The sequence below is a fragment of the Pleuronectes platessa genome, chromosome 4 (assembly GCF_947347685.1).
Source record: "Pleuronectes platessa chromosome 4, fPlePla1.1, whole genome shotgun sequence".
NCBI classification, from domain to species: domain Eukaryota; kingdom Metazoa; phylum Chordata; class Actinopteri; order Pleuronectiformes; family Pleuronectidae; genus Pleuronectes; species Pleuronectes platessa.
This window is the reverse complement of record NC_070629.1, coordinates 10,704,171-10,722,434: the sequence shown is the minus strand read 5'-3', so window position 1 is coordinate 10,722,434 and position 18,264 is coordinate 10,704,171. Positions and strand designations below refer to the sequence as shown.

The window sequence follows — 18,264 nt, the reverse complement described above, 5'->3', positions numbered from 1 at the left end:
TAGATGTCTGGATCAGTGATCTGGAAACATCGTCGTACAGATTTTGAGGACATTCACTGGCATTTCTGTCTTAGTGCACCTCTGAAGTTTTCTAATCTAATTCATAGAGATGAAAGAACCTGCCCTCCAGGGACCTGCCCCCACTTTCGTCCCTAATCTTGTTTGGTTGATTACACGGAAGTCAAACGCTTTGTGCAAAGTGCTAATTAAACCTGAAGTAAACAGCACCCTCAGTTTTTTTTCTGCTTCCCTCTAAATGGGGAGTCTCCAAATGTTTGGATTGCTAAAGAACAGAGAATGACTTGATTTCAGAGGTGTTTTTGCAATTTAATTTATCTGGATTGTTCTACTTTATCACCCTTGGTATGGCACTATGAAAGGAAACAAACAAGCACACAATCTGCAGGGACCTTTTTACTATTATCTTTATTCACCTGACTGAATTCTTATGTATAAAATACAAGATATAAGCTAAAAACACGAAAAAATAATAAAATGTATCAAATTGAAAATGCGTGCTCTTGAAATATCATTCAAGAGTCCTATTTTACAGCATGACTTTTTCACAACTAGTATTTCAGTCATCACACACATTGATCATGATAAATACAATTCAATAAGTTAAAGTTCCATATTAAATGTCAAGGAGGCACTTTGTAAGAGCTATTAAATCAATTGATGACTTCCATTTGATTAATCCTAGCAAGATTCCTTGTTGTAGTAGCTTTTCATTTAGTTCCCATGGATTACAGTAAATATACAATAGAACAGGAGAACATAATGATTATACAATAGAGACTCTGAGCTATAGTTAAAGCATTTTGTAAGGCACACATATGCTTCTTTTCAAAAATAAGATGAGGAGACTGAAACCACTTCAATGTCTATACAATGCTAAATATCAAGCTGCAGCTGATAGCTTAGCATTAATGAAACGGCCTGGCTCTGCTCACAGGAAACAAACTGACCCAAAAGGCACCTCTGACGTGATATATCTTGGTACCAGCACCAGTGACTTCCTGGAGCTGCTACGTGTTTCCTTGCCAACCAGCTAACCTCACAATGTGGACAAGAGTCCAGGAAGTCACTGCATCTGAAATACACAAGGAATAGTGTGGCACATAATAATCCCCCATAAAACCTTTATACGTCAGGTCTTCTGTAACCTTTGGACTAGACCCGGCCAATATGGATTTTTGTGGATGGATCAAACCATTATGACAAATAAAAGTAATGCGGCATGCTATTTTATGGTTTAACCATGAACTTTATCATAAATAACCCCAAATTGAAATGGAAATCCAACTGATTATTAGTTTTAATAGAGATTTTTTTCTTTTACAGAAAATCTAAATCTAAATGCACATCTTTTCAGCATTTTTTTTATATTGTAAAAAAATCTACTTTTGATATCAGCAAATATAAACGTCTACATCAATTTGTCAGTGAAAGGCTCATATTGACAGATTTGTGTTAGCATACCTATAAATGGGGCCGGGCTCCACTTTGGACAGAGTAAGGCTAGCTGCTCTCTGTTCGAGTCTGTGAAGCTAATGTTAAGGCTTCCGGTGGTGTAGCTTCATATAGACATGAAACCACTATTCTCATCTACCTCTCTCTGCAAGGAGGCGAATAAAAGTATTCCTCCAACATGTAAAACCATTCCTTGAGATACAGAAATGTCGGAAGGTGATACACAATATGAATATTGGAAGCAACAGAGAATGTACACCAGTGTATGATTGTGATGTGCTGTCAGTGTTCATCATATCAAAGCTAAGGCAAAGGGAGAGGTGCATAACCTTTGTTCTACCTGTATAGAACTGCTCCAGAACAGTGTATCATGAGGTCTGATGTTACCAGATCATCTCTGTTATGCTGTTGGATAATATTTTTATTAAGCTGTTTCCTGCCTCTTCACTGCAGGAGCAGCCCACAGTGCTAACAGTCTGCAAACCATGACACCCATCACTCAAAGACTCCGACTATGATGATGAGTAATAAGAGGAGAACTGCAGCCCCACATGTGGCAAGGCAGAGACGTTTCTGTCAAAAGGAGAAGAGAAGAGGAGTCAAAAAGGGTAATTAAAAAGCCTTTATATCATTCAACGGCTAAGATACATGCATTGATTCATGGGTATGGATGGACAGATGAATGCTGGGTTTGAGGAATGGAAGTTGTGGAAGTGGCAGTACTCACAGAGGACTCACACAGGAGGTTTGGTTAGTCCAACAGACAGGCCAACAATTAGTGCAATGACAGCAAGCAGGATCAACAGAGCAAAGGCAAGGATGATGCATTTCTGTCAATTGAAGAAGAGGTGGTTATTTGACCTGCGACTATAAACTAAGGTGCCTTTTAAAAAGGCTGCAAAGTGGTCACACATGACTTGAACATCTTGTGTAGTAGACATTTACACATATTTTTATTCAAGAGATATAACTAAGAAGGAGCCCATACCCTTCGGGATTTTTTCTGGTATCTCACTGCCTTTTTGGTCTCCTCCTTTGCACGGAGAATGTATTCGGCTGCGTTGGAGACGTTTTTCTCAATGTTGTCAACCATTTCCCCCTGTAAATTAAAAGATCTTACATTTGTTGTATATTGTGTCTTGGTACTGGTGGTACCAAGACAGTGTCTTAGACATTTTCCTAGACAATTCATGTTGATCAAGGTTCCTAACCACCTGCTGCTTGGATGAGACAAACTCAAAATAAATGTCCAGACCTAATTTTCCGAATATTTTCATGCTTGAAAACGGTTTAAACGTCCAATTGATAAGAGCATCTTTTACTTATGAATCTTTCTAAATAAACTCCTCTGTTACCTGAGTTTCTACCAGCATTGCCATGTCCATGAACATGGCATGGAGCTCTCTGATGCTCGTCTCCAGACGAATGATGTCTTGGTGTCGTGACTCTATCTCGTTTACGGCCTGACGTGTGATCTGGGAATCAGAAATGATCTGAGGGAGAGAGAAACAAAGTTAAAGTAAACTGTCCTTGATGTGTGAAGGAATAAAAGAGGCGTTGCAGCTCACTACCCCACCCCAGATCATTTGATTCTCCACCACCACTAGATGGCAGTAGCAGCTATTATTTCTGCAATCCCAATACACTTCACAGGAAAGCATGAGAGGACTTACATCAGATGTAAAGATGGATGGATTTCCACTTTCTAACATGTACTCCAGCTCCTCAATAGTGGTCGATCTTCCAGCTAAAATAGAAAACAAATAAATCATGATTTGATTAATTCCTCTTCCCCTTGAAAAAGAGAATTTTGATGTTTGCCCACAGCCAACTCTGAGTACTTAAAATATTATATGTAAAAATGAATGTTAATGTAAATAAAATCATGTTATTTAAAATCAATGGACTATTTTGACGGCATACATTTACCATATTCAAAATACAACCGTTAGTTATAACAATCAGAAGATGAGAAATGTCTGAACACAAGTTGATGAACTTTTTTACTTTGCCTCAACGGTTGGAAACATTATGGGTACAGGTAAGTACATACCTGGGAGGTAAAATATATAAGTTTGTTGGACATTTCCCCTCACCTGGTTTCCGTCACTAATGTCCAGCACCTAGTACTTTATCAAGTTTGGATGTGTGTGTTTTGTATACTCTCTAAGATACTAATATCAATACCCATGGATCAGCCTGTCTTGTCTGATTACAGTTCAACAATGCAACATGAAGCAGTATGTACATGCAGAAATATCAATATTTTACAATGGGATGTGTTCTCCACACAAATTATTTTATATTCTGGGAGGAAGACCAATTATACCCTCAATCAGGGAGTGTATCCGGGCTGTGTAATAATCTGGTTCGTAATGATGTTGCAGAGTAAAAATATAAATAATAATCCTACATCAAAAGATGCTGCAGACAGGCCACATTTAAAAATGGAGAGGCTGTTGTCACCCCCGGCTCACGGACATGAGCTAGATCAACTGAGAATAATTCACAGGGCTCAAGTAAAGTGTTTGTAGAGAATAGGTTGCAGCCATTGTAAACTGCAGGGAAAGTGGACTGAGCTCTGTGTATGATTAAAAGATTATTTATCTAACACTGTTTTAATTAGAGACTGGTGATCGTGCACTCATCATTTATGTAGCACGCTTTTAAAAAACAATAAAAAAACATGACTCTGGCATTTAAAAGACAAATCCCCTCAGAGTGATATGAGTGTGAGAACCAATGTAAACAACAAATATGTGGTACGGCACAACCTGATGCGTGTTTAATCCCAGGGTAATTCATTTGTCTGGCAGTGCTGTGAAGCTGATGTGTATTAAGTTTGCTATGTGAGGAGAAGAAAAGGCTTCATTGTAGCTCCAGTGACTGAGCAAACAGAGAAGAAAATGTCATATAAGAGCCACTCGGGGGATATGGCTGCAAACGCAGGGGTGATTTCAACACATAGGTTGTTTTTTTTTCAAATGTAAAATGATAAATGATAATTTTTTCATTAATAGCAATATATCAAAAGTCGAATATCGATATATCACTTATACATTGTGCAGCACAGTGAGGAGATATAACAAACTACCTCAGATTTGTAAAATGTTTTGCTCTTTATCAAGAGAGATTAAACCAAGCACAACCTTCACTCAGGAGAAAAATCTGGCCATAAACTTAAAATAAATAATAAAGTTACATTTATCCTGACAATTATTGATATTGAATCATATGATTTTTTTTACCTTGAAATTTTTACCTGCACTGTTAAAGTAAGGTACACTGAGAATTAGGTTGAAGCGAGTCACCGCAAGACTTTAAATAACGTGTTTAAGAAAAAAAGGTTTTCAAAAATCCATAATAGGAAAGAAATTATAAATCTCATTGCAACATTCATCAGACAACTGTTTATTTAAATAATGTGACGTTTAATTGTAGTCGGCTCCTGCTGTGGTCTTAGGTTTATTTATGGTTAGGGGGGAAGCACTTGTAACTATAAGATTATGAGGAACAAAGCAACCCCACACCCCTCGTAGAGAAACAGCTGCTGAAATGCTATAAACAGAAAGCTTTCTTTTCCTGAAGCCATGCCTCCTGTTGTACAACACCCTCCCTGGAGAGACTGAGCTGTGTGCAGGTGCTCGCTCTATGTCACACACCTTTCTCTCTAGTGACTCCCCAGAGAGACAAATCTGGGACACAATAAAACACAGCCCTGTTTCTGCTCGCAGGCAGACATCTAGGACGACAGGTAACGCCTCTGAACGCTGTGAATGAATGGTGTGAGTCTGCAACTGCACAGGCCGTGGTTGGTGTGGCTATGTGAAAGAGAGGGTGAAGTACTGTTACACAGGCCGCTGAGCCCTTTGCCCGTTGCCTGGGCAACGCAAACACAGTGAGGTATCGGTCTCTTCCTGCAGTGAAGAACTGGAGCCTCTCATTAATGCTGGCCGCAGGGACTAATGGAGACGGTCCTATTTTTTGCCTTTCACTATTGTCTCATGTTACACATAATACAATGCACCTGATACACACTGTTGTTGCATTTGTTTGTCACCATTGTTAAGAACCAAGACGACCAAACAAACTCCTAAAAAATTGTGGAAAATATAAAGTTGTCAAACTAACTTAACACAAGTTAAAACTAATAATCCAATCCTATCTCCTTATAATTATGCTGCTGCAGACACAAATACTGCTACTTTACAGTTTCTATTTATTCTGGCTTGTGAGTATGTACTTTATATCTTCATATAATTTGCTGGTGCTTTATTGAATTTCTATTCGGTGATCAGTCCTACTACTCCTCATTTAACCTCCATCAAAACTCACAAGACACTGAAAGTCTGATGTTTGGATGTGACCAATTGTGACTTAAATATGTTGAAAAACCTTGACATCTTGAAGAAATTTGAAAGAAACAACTCTCCATCCTGTTGCTGGCGTCTGTTTATCAACATTCAGGTTTGTGTCCAGAGAAGCAGAAGAGGAAACCGGTGTGGTCTGTTTCCTGGATCCTGTCCCAACAGCGCCTCAGGCTTTTATTTGTCACTCTTTTTATCTCTGGATTTAGTCTGGCACTCACAAATCTTGTACGTGCGACTACATTAAGGCCAGGGCCACGTGTAAGGACTATTTCATGTCAGCACGACCAACCGATATCGTTAATATTTCTGCTCAAGCATCAAAGTGTGTTGCCTAAATATTGCCCATAATCTGTGGCTTCATGAGGGGCCAATGGGTTCGTTTTTTGTCACTCACTTATCTCCAGCTGTCTCTGGATCCTGCCTTTGCTTCTTTCCCGAAAGAAAACTTGCGTCTCATTGTACTGGGTCATGACCTCCACAAACTTCCTTGACAGAACTGTGTGCTGAGGACAAGTGAAAACACAAGGACAGAGGGTGAGGCTGTAGATTTGTAGAACCAATGACCCCCCCAGCCCAAGTCAAACTCATTGCTAAAGTTTGGAATCAAAAGTTATTTGTACACATGTTTAACAATGAACGTGGCAGCTACATTCTCAGATCTGATTGTGAAATTATATCATTTTCCTATGAAAGGTTAGATATATAACATTATCTCACTTTCTTCATTAATATTCATGTACTAAAAAATGGGTTAAAAAGATCCTATTGGGGAAGTAAATGTAACTTATATGTGACGAGTCATTCATCAATGTGTGTCCATACCTGTGTTTTCTGGATCCTGAAGTCAACAGAGGATCTGTTGGCTGCATCATCTTTGGGCAAACTCTGCTCCATGGCTTCAGAGGGAGACAGTCATGATATAATATTACAGAACAGTCCAGACCACATCAGCTTTTGTACAGTGTTGTTAATGAATATAATCATAATAGTAACTTTATCTTTATGGAACTTTTCAAAACTGCTTTTACAAAGCGCTTCATACAGAGGACAGATAAAAACAACAGAGGCAAGAAGCCGATGTGAAGAGTGATAAATAATGTTAGGTTCCACTCACATTTTAATTTTGTTCGCACCACGTTGGCGTTCCCTTTGATATCATTGGTCAGTGCATCCAGTTGATCCTTTGTTCCTTCTCACACACACACACACACACACACACACACACACACACACACACACACACACACACACACACACACACACACACACACACACACACACACACACACACACACACAAAGGATATACATTGACTGTGAGAAAAAAAAGAATGTCATCCAGGTAACCACTAGTGACCCTCCCTCCTGTAAATATTGAACTTACTGTGATTTCATCTCGTAACTTGGCAACGGCCCAGTGGGAATTTTCCATAGATCCCACAGCAAAACCTTTTTGTTTCTTTACTTGTTGACCAGTTCCACGTCATGGATCTCAAAGCACTCTAATATGTGATATTAAACATTTCTCATGACGGCATGGCACTATAAACAGGTGAGTGTTTGTTTTTCAGGGTCCTCGGCTCACGCACTGAAAATGGCCACATATATTACAGGTATGAAGCTTTAAATTATTATTTTAGACTTTAAAGTTGAAACACTTACTTTTAAGAGAGAGAAACATTTGTAGTTATTTTAAAGGTGCCTAAGATCTGCAAATGGCAGCATATTTAAATTGCTGTATGTTCAAAACTTCCTCACAGAACAAGTCAAAGCTCAGACCAAAATGGTTTGGTCAGATTTTTTGGGTGGGAAAACGTTGCTGTTTCCTTTCACAGGTTTCCTGGCAGCCAGCCATTCATTTACAATAAGGAAGAAAATGTAACAAAGGAAGTGAGACATTTGTTACATTTTCTCTCTGAGTCTCAAAAGCCAAAGTCTTGCCGAGCACTTTTCGAGAGGACGGAGAGGACACATGAACTCCTGAAATACAGGTGATATCAGGATGCTCTCTATCCCCATCCCTTTGTGTGTGTGTGTGTGTGTGTATGTGTGTGTGTGTGTGTGTGTGTGTGTGTGTGTGTGTGTGTGTGTGTGTGTTTTTCCCTTCCCCTCAAGGACACACTTACTGTCATCAGGGTTGGGTGCAGACAGGATCATGCTGTGCATCTTCCTCACCTCCTCCACTTGGTAGGCGATCTTATCAATGAGTCCTCGAACTTCTTCAACCTAAGTCAAGTAACAACGAGAGTGACAACCAGACTCCCAGTACCATGGCTCATCCCACACACCCCAGTGATACCCACCCTCCTGAAGAAGCTCTCCATGAACCCGTCTCTGTCCAACGTGACTGCCACATCCTCGTCTGGTGCTGTCCGGCTCTGTGTGGACGGAAACGACGGCAAGGTTATGTATCAGTCAGTGTCTACAAGTGAAGTAAGAGACGACACTTACAGCAGTCAGCTCGGGCAGTCGATCCTTCATCACCGCGCTCAGCTCGTCCACAGCCTGATTAGAGAAACATCCTGTCGCTCTCCATGTGGGACGCTGAGCCTCCTCAGGTGAGCGGAGCAGAGCAGCGTCACCGAGACGATGCAGCTGGGAGAAGAGTGCGCACCAGGTCGAAAAGTGTGAATCCTATCAAACCTGATGGTAAATTATAGCTCTACAAAATAAAAGCTCTACGACGTTAAAAATCCAGGGTCAACGCGCGTGGTCGAGTCACGTCACCGCAGGAGCGCAAATGATCCGTAACAGATCCACAACACCTCTTTCCCTGGGTAACGCCTTCTTTCATCACACACACCCCTCCTCTCTCTCTCTCTCTCTCTCTCTCTCTCCCTGTCTCTCTGCCTTGGGAGGATACACTGGTAGTCCTTCGCAATCTCTATTAAATTCAATTCTTTACTTATTATATAACCAAATGAATTAATGCAATCACTGAAAATGTCAACTGCAGAAGAAAGTGTTATATTTCCTCCAGTAAAAACTAGGTTGCATCTTGATTATACAAGATTATACTTGATAAAGTACATGAGTCTCTCGTTTTTTTTTATCATATAAGAGACAGTGACACAGTTTTTTCATCAAATGGTAAAGTTCACTTCGATCAAACGCACCAGTAAGCAGTCATATGAGAAGGTTTATTGAATAATAGATAGCGGTGCTGGTTGGGCACTAATCATTTGCCCATAAGGTGGCGCTGTTCACCATCTTATTCATGCAAGGTCACATTGGGAGCCTGTGAAGAGCTGATGTTTGCCCACCTGTGGGAGTCATCACTGAATTTCACAAACACTGAAGTTAAGTCTAAAGAGCTCTGACCTACATATCAGTTGACAACTATCCCTATTTAATATTTCTACTTGATTTACCTCATTCTTGCTTATTTGTATTTGTTGTAACCCCCTCAGAAGTAGCAATTAATCTTTTCAGATATTATAACAGTGCGTCGCAGTGATTTCTGGATCTTTCTCTATTAAACAGACTTTTGAATTCAATAGCTGACTCACCCTTTCGTTGTGCTTTCATGAAGTGTTGTCGTGTAATTAAACCCAGACTAGTCACGAACTCGCGCGCTAATACCTTGAATACAATCTACGGTTAAAACGCATCCTTCATCCAAACAGTATCTGGATTGCGCTGCGCAGATCTTGAGCTCATTCATTCCCTGCGCAAACTCCATTTACGCACAAACAATGCCTTTTACGCACAGCTCTAACGCCCCACCTCACAAGATCCCCAAAAATGACATCACGCTTTGTATTTCCCACGTTCAGTCCAGCAGCTCTGTACGCCTCCACGGAGCCTCTCCACACTCCCTGCACTTTCCAGATGCAGACACAGAAACTCAACGAAACAAGGACTGGTACAAAGTGAGAGTAGGGATCACGGATAACGGTTTTTCGGCGTGGAGCTGGAAGATGTTTTTTTTAATATGTAAGTTTTTTCTGTCAAATGCCAGAACTTTAAATTGATTAGCTTTACTTTACTGAGTTTTTAGTTGTTGTTTTTTTAATCTTTAAGTTTGGACAAATGGACTGACCAAAGGTTTTCACATCTTGGAATAATGAGTGACTCCTCCAGGATTCATTTCTACATGGGGATTTAACAGTTGTTTTAGGAAAAAACTGTAAATCGTCAATTTTCCTGAAGCTATGGAATTTTCCTTGCGATTTCACCTTTTTACAGTTTTTGTCTCAAGTATTAAGGTAAGCTTATGAAAACACATTCAATCCCCATTTTCTAATATAAACTGATCATTTGTTATATATATACATATATATAGCAGCTTTTTTAAATACATTTAATTTTTTTACAGGTTTATGCTCAAGTGGTACAACCTGTGAAGCATCCAGGTAGTGATGAATTTATGCATGAGTGGTGTCATTGCTTATATTTCTCCACAGTGTTTTAAATTGCCACATTTATTTACAGTTACATTATACTGCTGTATTGGACTAAAATATGCAGTGAACTCTAAAAACTGATTCTTTTTCTTTCTTCTAACTTCCAAGCAGAGGGTTTTATTGATTTGTTTACTACTTCTCTCATTAATCAGAATAATCAACTTATACATCTGCTATGTTCATTATGATCAATCTTTTAATCCACCCAAAATCCAAAGCGGTGTGCCAGGAAAATCGATTTGGAGTAATGAAACCAAGGCTGATTGGGGGGAAAAGCTCTTTCTGGATCCTTGTTTACCCGTGAACTCTCCGTCCAGGCCTGCAGGTGCTGGCCACGGCCTCACATTATTGGCCTCTCGATGCTGTGGACGGAATCCATGAGCTGTGGGACCAGATTGGAAAGAGACCAGGTTATATTAACGGAAGTAACATAAGTATGTGCATACATAAACAGTTTTGGCTCTATGCACCACCTTTAAATGGCTTTGTCTGGATGCACTCTGCATGGTCCCAAGCTGTTTTGCACCATCCACCTTTCAGCCACAGCCATAATGCTTTTTAAATGTACTCAAAACTTATACAAGATTCATCACTGAAATTATAGGATCAAATATCTGATGTGTGAAGTAATTTGATGTTTAAATTCTGTAGTGTTGGATTTGCAGCCATGTTGTCAGTAAACCGGTAGATCATGTTGTCAAAGAAATGTTGATGAGGGATCAGGTATAGACTTGAGCATGATGTGTGGAGTCCTCGAGTTTCCTTCGAGCGCTGCCACCGTGCGCTCAGCATCACTCTGTCTCATACCTGCACACCACGTCCCTCCTGTTGTCCTGCTTTCACTGTTCTCCTGTGTCTCCCGTTCTGTGTCTGCATAGGTGTGAATCACTGTTGTCTCTCCGTTGTCTTTGTCCAGCTCTCAGAATCCACAACCACACTGTGCTACCTTCCTCCCATAACTCTTCCTATGTGTATACCAATGACTCTGCCTACACTAACATTTCTGCAACAGTAGGTGAGGATCCAATCACTTTCCGCTCAGTTTCTGCACCATCCACCGCTCTCTGTTTGTCGTCCGTATGCACACACGGTTGATTTGAGCATTTCATACTTTTCTCCCTGTTCAGTGTCTTGCCTGTTCAGCACAAGATTAAGAATTCTTGTCTTTTAATTAAACCAGCATTAAGTCACACGAGAATTGCAAAAATACCAATACGTTTAAACAACTGTTAATGTTTATAACTTTTTTTTATCAGACACCAATAAAGCAGATCAGTTAAAGAACAATTAATTATTAGTTAACTGTTAAGTGTCTTTTTATAATTGTATTTGTTGAATGAGCAGATAAATAAACACATATCGGTATTATTTGTAGTCAAACTTCTGGCTCCACATTTTCAAGCACATTTATGTCCCTGATTTGTGCTCTGCCACAGACATAGTTGAAGGAATGGTTAACAAGGGCATCTTTCTGAATGGAGATAATGGCGGCACCTTCCTTCACTTTGGAAACTACCAGAACTCTTGCATCAGTGACCCTACTTTGTGTGGTCCTGAGGGTGAGTGCACTGGAGCTAAAGCATACAATAAACTTTCCAAACCATTTTCAGTCTCTTGTCTCGATGGTGACAAATGATTTTCCATCATCCACTAGGGATTACCTTCTCCTTTTTTTGGAAAAACCATGAAGTCGAGTCCCGCTATGCTGTGGCCTCTGGAGGGAAAGTTATATCCAACGGCTTCTCCGTCTTCACCAATCCCTATGGAGGTTATGTGGAGTTTTACACTCGAGGCAACAACCACAGATGGAAGGCCAACATCAAAGTCCCAGGTACTGTGACTCAGTCTGCCTTTCTATATCTTTTGATAGCCCTCGAATTTTGGGCAATTTGTTATAAGTTTCTTTAACAAATTTGATCAGACAGAAAGTCTATCCAGACAGTTGTTTTAACAAGCAAATAATAAGTTTCATATATTTTTGCTGTATCAGAAATAAATCAAAATATCATGGATGTGTAATGACGTGATTATTTCCCTCTTCAATAAGGTCGAGTTAGAAATGTGACACCTTACACGGGTCAGACTTTGACCGATACCTTGAGCTGGCTGAAAATAAAGTTTGCAGTCCTCTGAGATTAAATGTTATTTTGAAAAGTGTTTTGACAAAGGTGATTAAACCACATGAGGCTTGAAATGATGTGACTTAAACTGCTCCGTACTTTGCTCTCAAATGACTTCTGTCACCTTTGTTTTTCCAGCAGTGACTTAAGCTTGTGTTCATGGGGCGTCAATAATTCAATGTTGATGTGTTGAGTTATAGAGGATTAAGTGTCATCTGGTTCTCATAGAGTGGGACATGTCCAACTTTGAGGACATACTGTCAAAATCTGTCAGTCATCTCTTTGGTGTCTTACAATAGGGGGGAGAAGCTCGATGTGCTCTCTGACCAATGTCTTCAGAATGTTACACCAGAGATAAAACTCTCGCCATAAAGAAATGAAAGAGAGGGTTGAGCTGTTTAAAGGGGGGGGGGGGGGGGGGGGGGGGTCTGTGGCACATGTGTTTTATATTCTGACCACAAATGAGATGTCCTCTGGTTGTTTTGCCTTCCTGGCAGACATGGTTTCAGACAGTGAAAGTATTGTCTTTTGAGAATCTCCTTATTGTTGGTTTACCTCAGAAAAAACGAGATGAAGAAAGTTCTCTCTGCGGGTTAACTTTTACTGTAAAGAGCTTTGAAGACCAGAAGAGACTTTGGCCTCGAGTTTGACTCAAGATTTATGGAGCATTAATCATAGAACAGCAAGGACAAATATAACATTTAGGATGAAACGAGTAGTTCATTCATCTTTTAGTTGGTTGAAATGAATCGGCAACTACTTTGATTAATGATTTTTGATTTGAGCTATTTTAAACAAGCTTACATCAAATAAATCGTAATAACTTCGGTGATATACATGAACTTTTTATCTAGTGTGATCATTTTTATTTTGACCAACACTATTTCAAATGAGTGGTTGTCAAGAAAATGGATGGACGTGCTAACTATTTAATATAAATTTAAGAAAAGTTATACATTTAATATGTATATTATCTTTTGATTTAGTCATAAGATAATGAGTGAAATAAGTAATTTTTGAGTAATATTTAATGAAATGAATAATTGGTTAATGCTGTAAAAAGTTCGATGTACTGTCTTTAGTGAGATTTAAAGCAGTAATTATCAATTTCCTCAATCTCAACAATCATTATAACATTTGTTTACAAGATTGATCCACTGAATTGTTTAGTACAGTACTAAGCCTTTTTAACTCATCGACAATTTGTAATTTAGCTGGATTTAGCTGGGTCTGACTCTGGCAGAGAGTCACTGACTATCATTCAAGGCTCATGTTCCCTAAGTGTAACATTCAGTGAACACATCACTGATTATACACTACTTCCCCGCAGTCAAAACTGTGAGTAAGAACGTTAGGAAGTGAATCAGTTCAGCTCTTTCACCCAAAAGTTTTCTTCCAATATATCAGTTAAGTAGCTACAAAAAAGATTTTAGATGAAGAGCCACTAATACCTGACGTTCTGTGTCTGTTTCGACCAGGTTGTCCCATCAGATATCTTTTGCTCTTTTACCCACTTTTGCACGGACATAACATTCACTGGGCCTATTTTGTAAAACGGCTGCCTCTACACAAACCATTATTCTCCATTATTCTGTGTTTTTTTCAGGGCCTTACTGGACCCACATTCTCTTCACATGGAAAAAGACGGATGGTCTGAAGGTCTACATCAACGGCACCTTCACTGCCGGCGACGCAGCTGGCAATGTCTCGGCGAACTACGGCGACCCCTACCCTGACCTGGTCATCGGAACTGTCAACGACAAGGCGTATGGTCGCTTTTTAACGGGCGCTTTTGATGAGTTTGTCATCTGGGAAAGGGCCCTTCCGCAAAACGAGATTATGCTCTACTACAGGGCAGCCATAGGTAAGAAGCCACGCTCTACTGGAAAGTATTCCCTGTCATTCTAGGACAAAGCATATCTAGTATAGTGCTTGACTCTGCACTGAGGAAATTGGGTTTAAAAAGCAATTTCCGTCCTTTTCCATTTAACATTCCGTCCACAGTGTTCATGCATAACAACAAGATATTAAACTGTATGAATAGACCCCACCTCCCTTTCAAATGGCTCTTCTTGCCCAAAACTGTTTTCTGACCTTGGACGCTATAAGTGCCATGGCTCGCATAGTTATGCCTTATAAGTGTTTACTGTATAAGAGCGCAGAGGCAGGTTGGGCTGCAGGGGGCAGATCATTTTATTTCAAAGTGACAGCTTATAACACGCCAGGACAAAACTCCCACACTCCTGTCGGTCTTTGCTCTCTTGCTGTTTGTCTCCCATGGTCAGATGTACAGTTCCATAAATGGGCAAAAACATGTTGTTATTTGTGAGAACTCAGAGTTCCGTTTGCTCAGGGATAATAATACCAAAATTCCCAGTAGGTTCAAGGAAATGTTGAAAGCCGGAGGAAATACATGTTTTATGAAACAGGCTGATTAGTGAGGGTGCACGCTGTCTCTCCCATTGTGCGTGGTGTTATGTGAAAACTATTACTGGGTGCTGCTGGAGCTTTCACCGATCACAGTGTGTGAAGCATAAAGTGTGCACTGCCTTGATTTCTTCTTCAAAGTCGTTACCAAAAGCAATATATTCCACAGACCATTACCAGACACAAAGAGCACGAGTGTTATGGTTACAGAAAAATATTTTTACTTCTCTAGAGCACTCATATAAAATGTTGCATTGCACCAAAGATGGGCAACAATGGTTCACACTGATACCGTCTGTCCATATATGGCCATTTTCTGGTTGCTACTTGGTGCCGTTTTTTTTAATTAAATGACAGTAAAGACGTCAAATATGCCTTGTGCAGAAGCTGACGGCAGAATATTATGTATGACATAGCACGGTCCGTCCTCGTAAACTTTAATCTGCACGGTGAAAGTTTGAGTCTGGTCATGTTCAACACAAGCCCTAATAATAAAATGACAAAAAGGCAGCGTCTGTCTAAACTTGGAAACCTACCAGAGATAAAGAGTGAATAACACCTGCAGGTCACTGGTGCGCTTCCTGTTCCATTTTAATAAAGCCTTAGTTATTGTCTTTTCTAGGTCAAGCCATTGTCTCTGCCACAACACCCAGATCCTCCAAGGAAGTCATTACAACAACACCAACAGCTGTAAGTCTTTCTGCATAGATTTAGCCAAGCACAGATACCAAACATGATTTTATACCACATTAGTAAAAAAACAATTGTGAATGTAAGTTTGCTCACAAATGCAAATGGGCGGAGTGGCCTAGGGGGTAGAGTGGTTGTTCTCCAACAGGAAGGTTGCCGGTTCAATCCCCACTCTTCCCCGTCTGCATGCCGAAGTGTCCTTGGCAAGATACTGAACCCCTAATGGCCCCTCATAAATGTTGAGTGTACTAATTGTAAGTCGCTTTGGACATGTAATGTAATGTAAAAATGCAGCATCCTCATACACATTGTAAGACAAATTTGGAGACATGTTTTAGGCCAGAACTAAACACAAAAGTCATCATGGAAGAGAGATGAAGTCTTTTGTTGAATCAGTACAAACACAAGCGTCTCATTGAGCGATTGTTTAATTTTGAAGAGAGAAGAGGGGGTAACAGGGAAATGGACAGAACACATGTGAATAGACTACTGTTTATTAAAGGGCTTCAGAGGTAAAGTCTGAATAAGAAAGAAAACAGAAGACAGCAGAGACAGCTGCTCAATACCACACAGAAAAGATCTCCCTGTAGGGCACTAGGCGAAACAAGAGCAGCACTGAATTACTTGTCCAAAAAGTATCCCCCGAACTCATCCGTCACCAAACATCCTGTGTGTGTTGGAAAACGTGCCTCCCGATAGTCGATTTCATTCGGTGCCTGATGTGCTGTCTTCCCAGAGAGCCACTGCTGTGAGTCCTCCTGTCATCAGCAGTCAGGGGGAGAAAACCCAAAGCCCCCCAGATCCGGACTCAATGCCAGTGTTGGGCTTCCTGAAGGTGCTGCCAAACAGGACCATTCCTCACAACACTGCCAACAACCTCACGCAGGTCCTGGAGCACATTCACACACACATTTTACACCACAAAACCAGTTCAGACAAAGTCGCAATGCCCACCGTATCTGAAAATGATGCAACAGTTCCTTGACGTCCACTTTCTTCCACCCAGGCTTTTCTCAAAAGTGTGGAAGAAGTGCTGTCCTCTCCTGGGCTGCCAGAGGTAAATTAGTTCACGCTGTTGTTGTGCAACGCTCACACATGACATAATGTAACATATGCAATTTGGTGAAGACTTTAATCCACGGCACTTAAGAGCTCTATGAGCTGGAGATTTTAACATATTTTTGGCTTATCTGGTGCCAATTGCAATAACAGTATCTGGCAGTGTGCCTGCCTGTACACATTTATAAGACAGTACTGCTGACTCCAACACAATGCTCTGAATGTAAATGTGCAGCTTCCTGTACTGTACACTTATCCTGGTCAAAATCTTCGAGTTCTCATATACAAACACATTACGGCCAGAAGAAAGACATTCTGAGCAAGTATGTGGTTTCAGAACATTTACAGCTCAGAACAAGCATGCTTGTTTTTGCACGAGCAAGCTGAACCAGATGTTCTTGCATGAGAATGTCAAAGTTGGACGGGAGATACTGTGTTCAGTAAACCATCTTTGGATCTTGTGATTACATCTTCTGATCCGATTGGTGAATATTTCCCTCTCTATCCAGTTTCCGTATTGGTTTAATTTTAAAGCTGCATAACTTGCTAGTTGGCAATTTTGTATTTGAGCCAGTTAAAATGCATGTACAATTCCTGAATTCAAATGTTTGTGTCATATAATTCATGCTACATATTTAAATAATCTTTAATGACCCTATGTATCTTTTGGGTTACATAATCCATCAATGCTCTTATATCTCATATAACATCATACACAACTGCTTACTTCAGTTCACTTCAGAGTTCCAGCTAACGTTTTAATTCAAACAATCCACTGACTCAATGGCTCTTGTCTACTTGTATTTCTCTGGCATAGCTTAGCATTATAGCTATATGCTAAGCTGTAGCCTTAGACATGATCATATAATTGTTAATTTGTAGCTGAAGTGGCCACTGTCCAGCTGCAGAAGTAATTGTCCCATACTGATTTTGTTCTCATACTAAAGGGGGACTCCAGCTGTATTTAGCACTTCCATTAAGTCGGAGGAGAAAATGTATAAATAATGAACAACCTTTTAGCAACAGAGGCTGAGATAACCGGACTTTTACTCTCTGTGTGTCAAACTCTAAAAACCCTGGATATCCTAGTTCCTTCCTGTCTGGTGAATACCTGTAAATACTCCCCCACTTTTGCACAGACTCTCTGTTAGGATTTTTAGGTGTGCATCATCACAGTTTCCTACATGGGCCGTGGGAAAGTGAAATGAGTGTCTCACACAGTGTCAATGCACAATCGGTTGATTGTGGACATTTGTTGTATGTTCGTTGAGCAGCAGTCCGACCCTGTGGTCAGCGGTCTGATCGAGACCGTGGACCGAGTGATGGAACACATGGTGACGAACCTGGAGCCCAGCCCGAACTCTCTCATCACCCTGGGTGGAACATCTTTTGTTGCAGGTCAGTACGCCATCAGCTCCCCATAAGGTGACTCACTGTTTGTAGTGTGTGTGGTCAGGGTTATGGTAAGAGGACACGGAGCATCAAGCTGACATCATTCGTTTTCTTATTCAGGGGAGAAATTGGGTAAGATAAGCAGGAATCCAGCCCCTCCACGCTGCCTCTCGTGGGTGTGGGTCTTTTTGTTTGTAGAACACTTTGTTTGCTTCTAATCCTGCTGGTGTCTTTCTCCCAAAGGGTCACTTGACATCTTTGACCCTCCCCTGATAGAGCTGACTTGATTTTACACTTTTGACCTATTCTCTTTGTTCTCACTCTTTCT

At 40.4% G+C, this 18,264-nt stretch overlaps 2 protein-coding genes across 4 annotated transcripts in view; one reads left to right on the top strand and one right to left on the bottom strand.

The window, feature by feature from the left end:
* Positions 1-407: 407 nt before the first annotated feature.
* stx2b (syntaxin 2b) lies at positions 408-9,543 on the bottom strand. Of its 3 annotated transcripts, XM_053420054.1 has the most exons (12): positions 9,352-9,543; positions 8,294-8,437; positions 8,146-8,220; positions 7,969-8,068; positions 6,958-7,035; positions 6,666-6,739; positions 6,238-6,346; positions 3,147-3,220; positions 2,829-2,966; positions 2,462-2,572; positions 2,201-2,303; positions 408-2,046 (listed from the first exon to the last, which is right to left on the bottom strand). In XM_053420054.1, exons 2-11 carry the CDS (start codon positions 8,321-8,323, stop codon positions 2,208-2,210), a joined length of 885 nt encoding a protein of 294 aa, XP_053276029.1. In that variant the 5' UTR covers positions 8,324-8,437; positions 9,352-9,543; the 3' UTR covers positions 408-2,046; positions 2,201-2,207. The 3 variants fall into 3 exon arrangements, with proteins under 3 accessions (XP_053276029.1, XP_053276030.1, XP_053276031.1); XM_053420055.1 differs by lacking the exon at positions 9,352-9,543 and having other exon boundaries at positions 6,958-7,032; positions 8,294-8,632; XM_053420056.1 differs by lacking the exons at positions 2,201-2,303; positions 9,352-9,543 and having other exon boundaries at positions 8,294-8,637.
* A 24-nt stretch (positions 9,544-9,567) lies between these two features.
* The window catches only part of adgrd1 (adhesion G protein-coupled receptor D1), a 29,632-nt gene continuing 20,935 nt past the window's right edge, over positions 9,568-18,264 (top strand). Inside the window, exons 1-10 of the mRNA XM_053420053.1 lie at positions 9,568-10,050; positions 10,161-10,197; positions 10,566-10,682; positions 11,685-11,807; positions 11,903-12,079; positions 13,975-14,232; positions 15,418-15,485; positions 16,222-16,371; positions 16,492-16,542; positions 17,819-17,942. Coding sequence (XP_053276028.1) covers positions 9,997-10,050; positions 10,161-10,197; positions 10,566-10,682; positions 11,685-11,807; positions 11,903-12,079; positions 13,975-14,232; positions 15,418-15,485; positions 16,222-16,371; positions 16,492-16,542; positions 17,819-17,942 — 1,159 coding nt within the window. The 5' untranslated portion in view covers positions 9,568-9,996. The remainder of the gene's footprint in view (positions 10,051-10,160; positions 10,198-10,565; positions 10,683-11,684; positions 11,808-11,902; positions 12,080-13,974; positions 14,233-15,417; positions 15,486-16,221; positions 16,372-16,491; positions 16,543-17,818; positions 17,943-18,264) is intronic.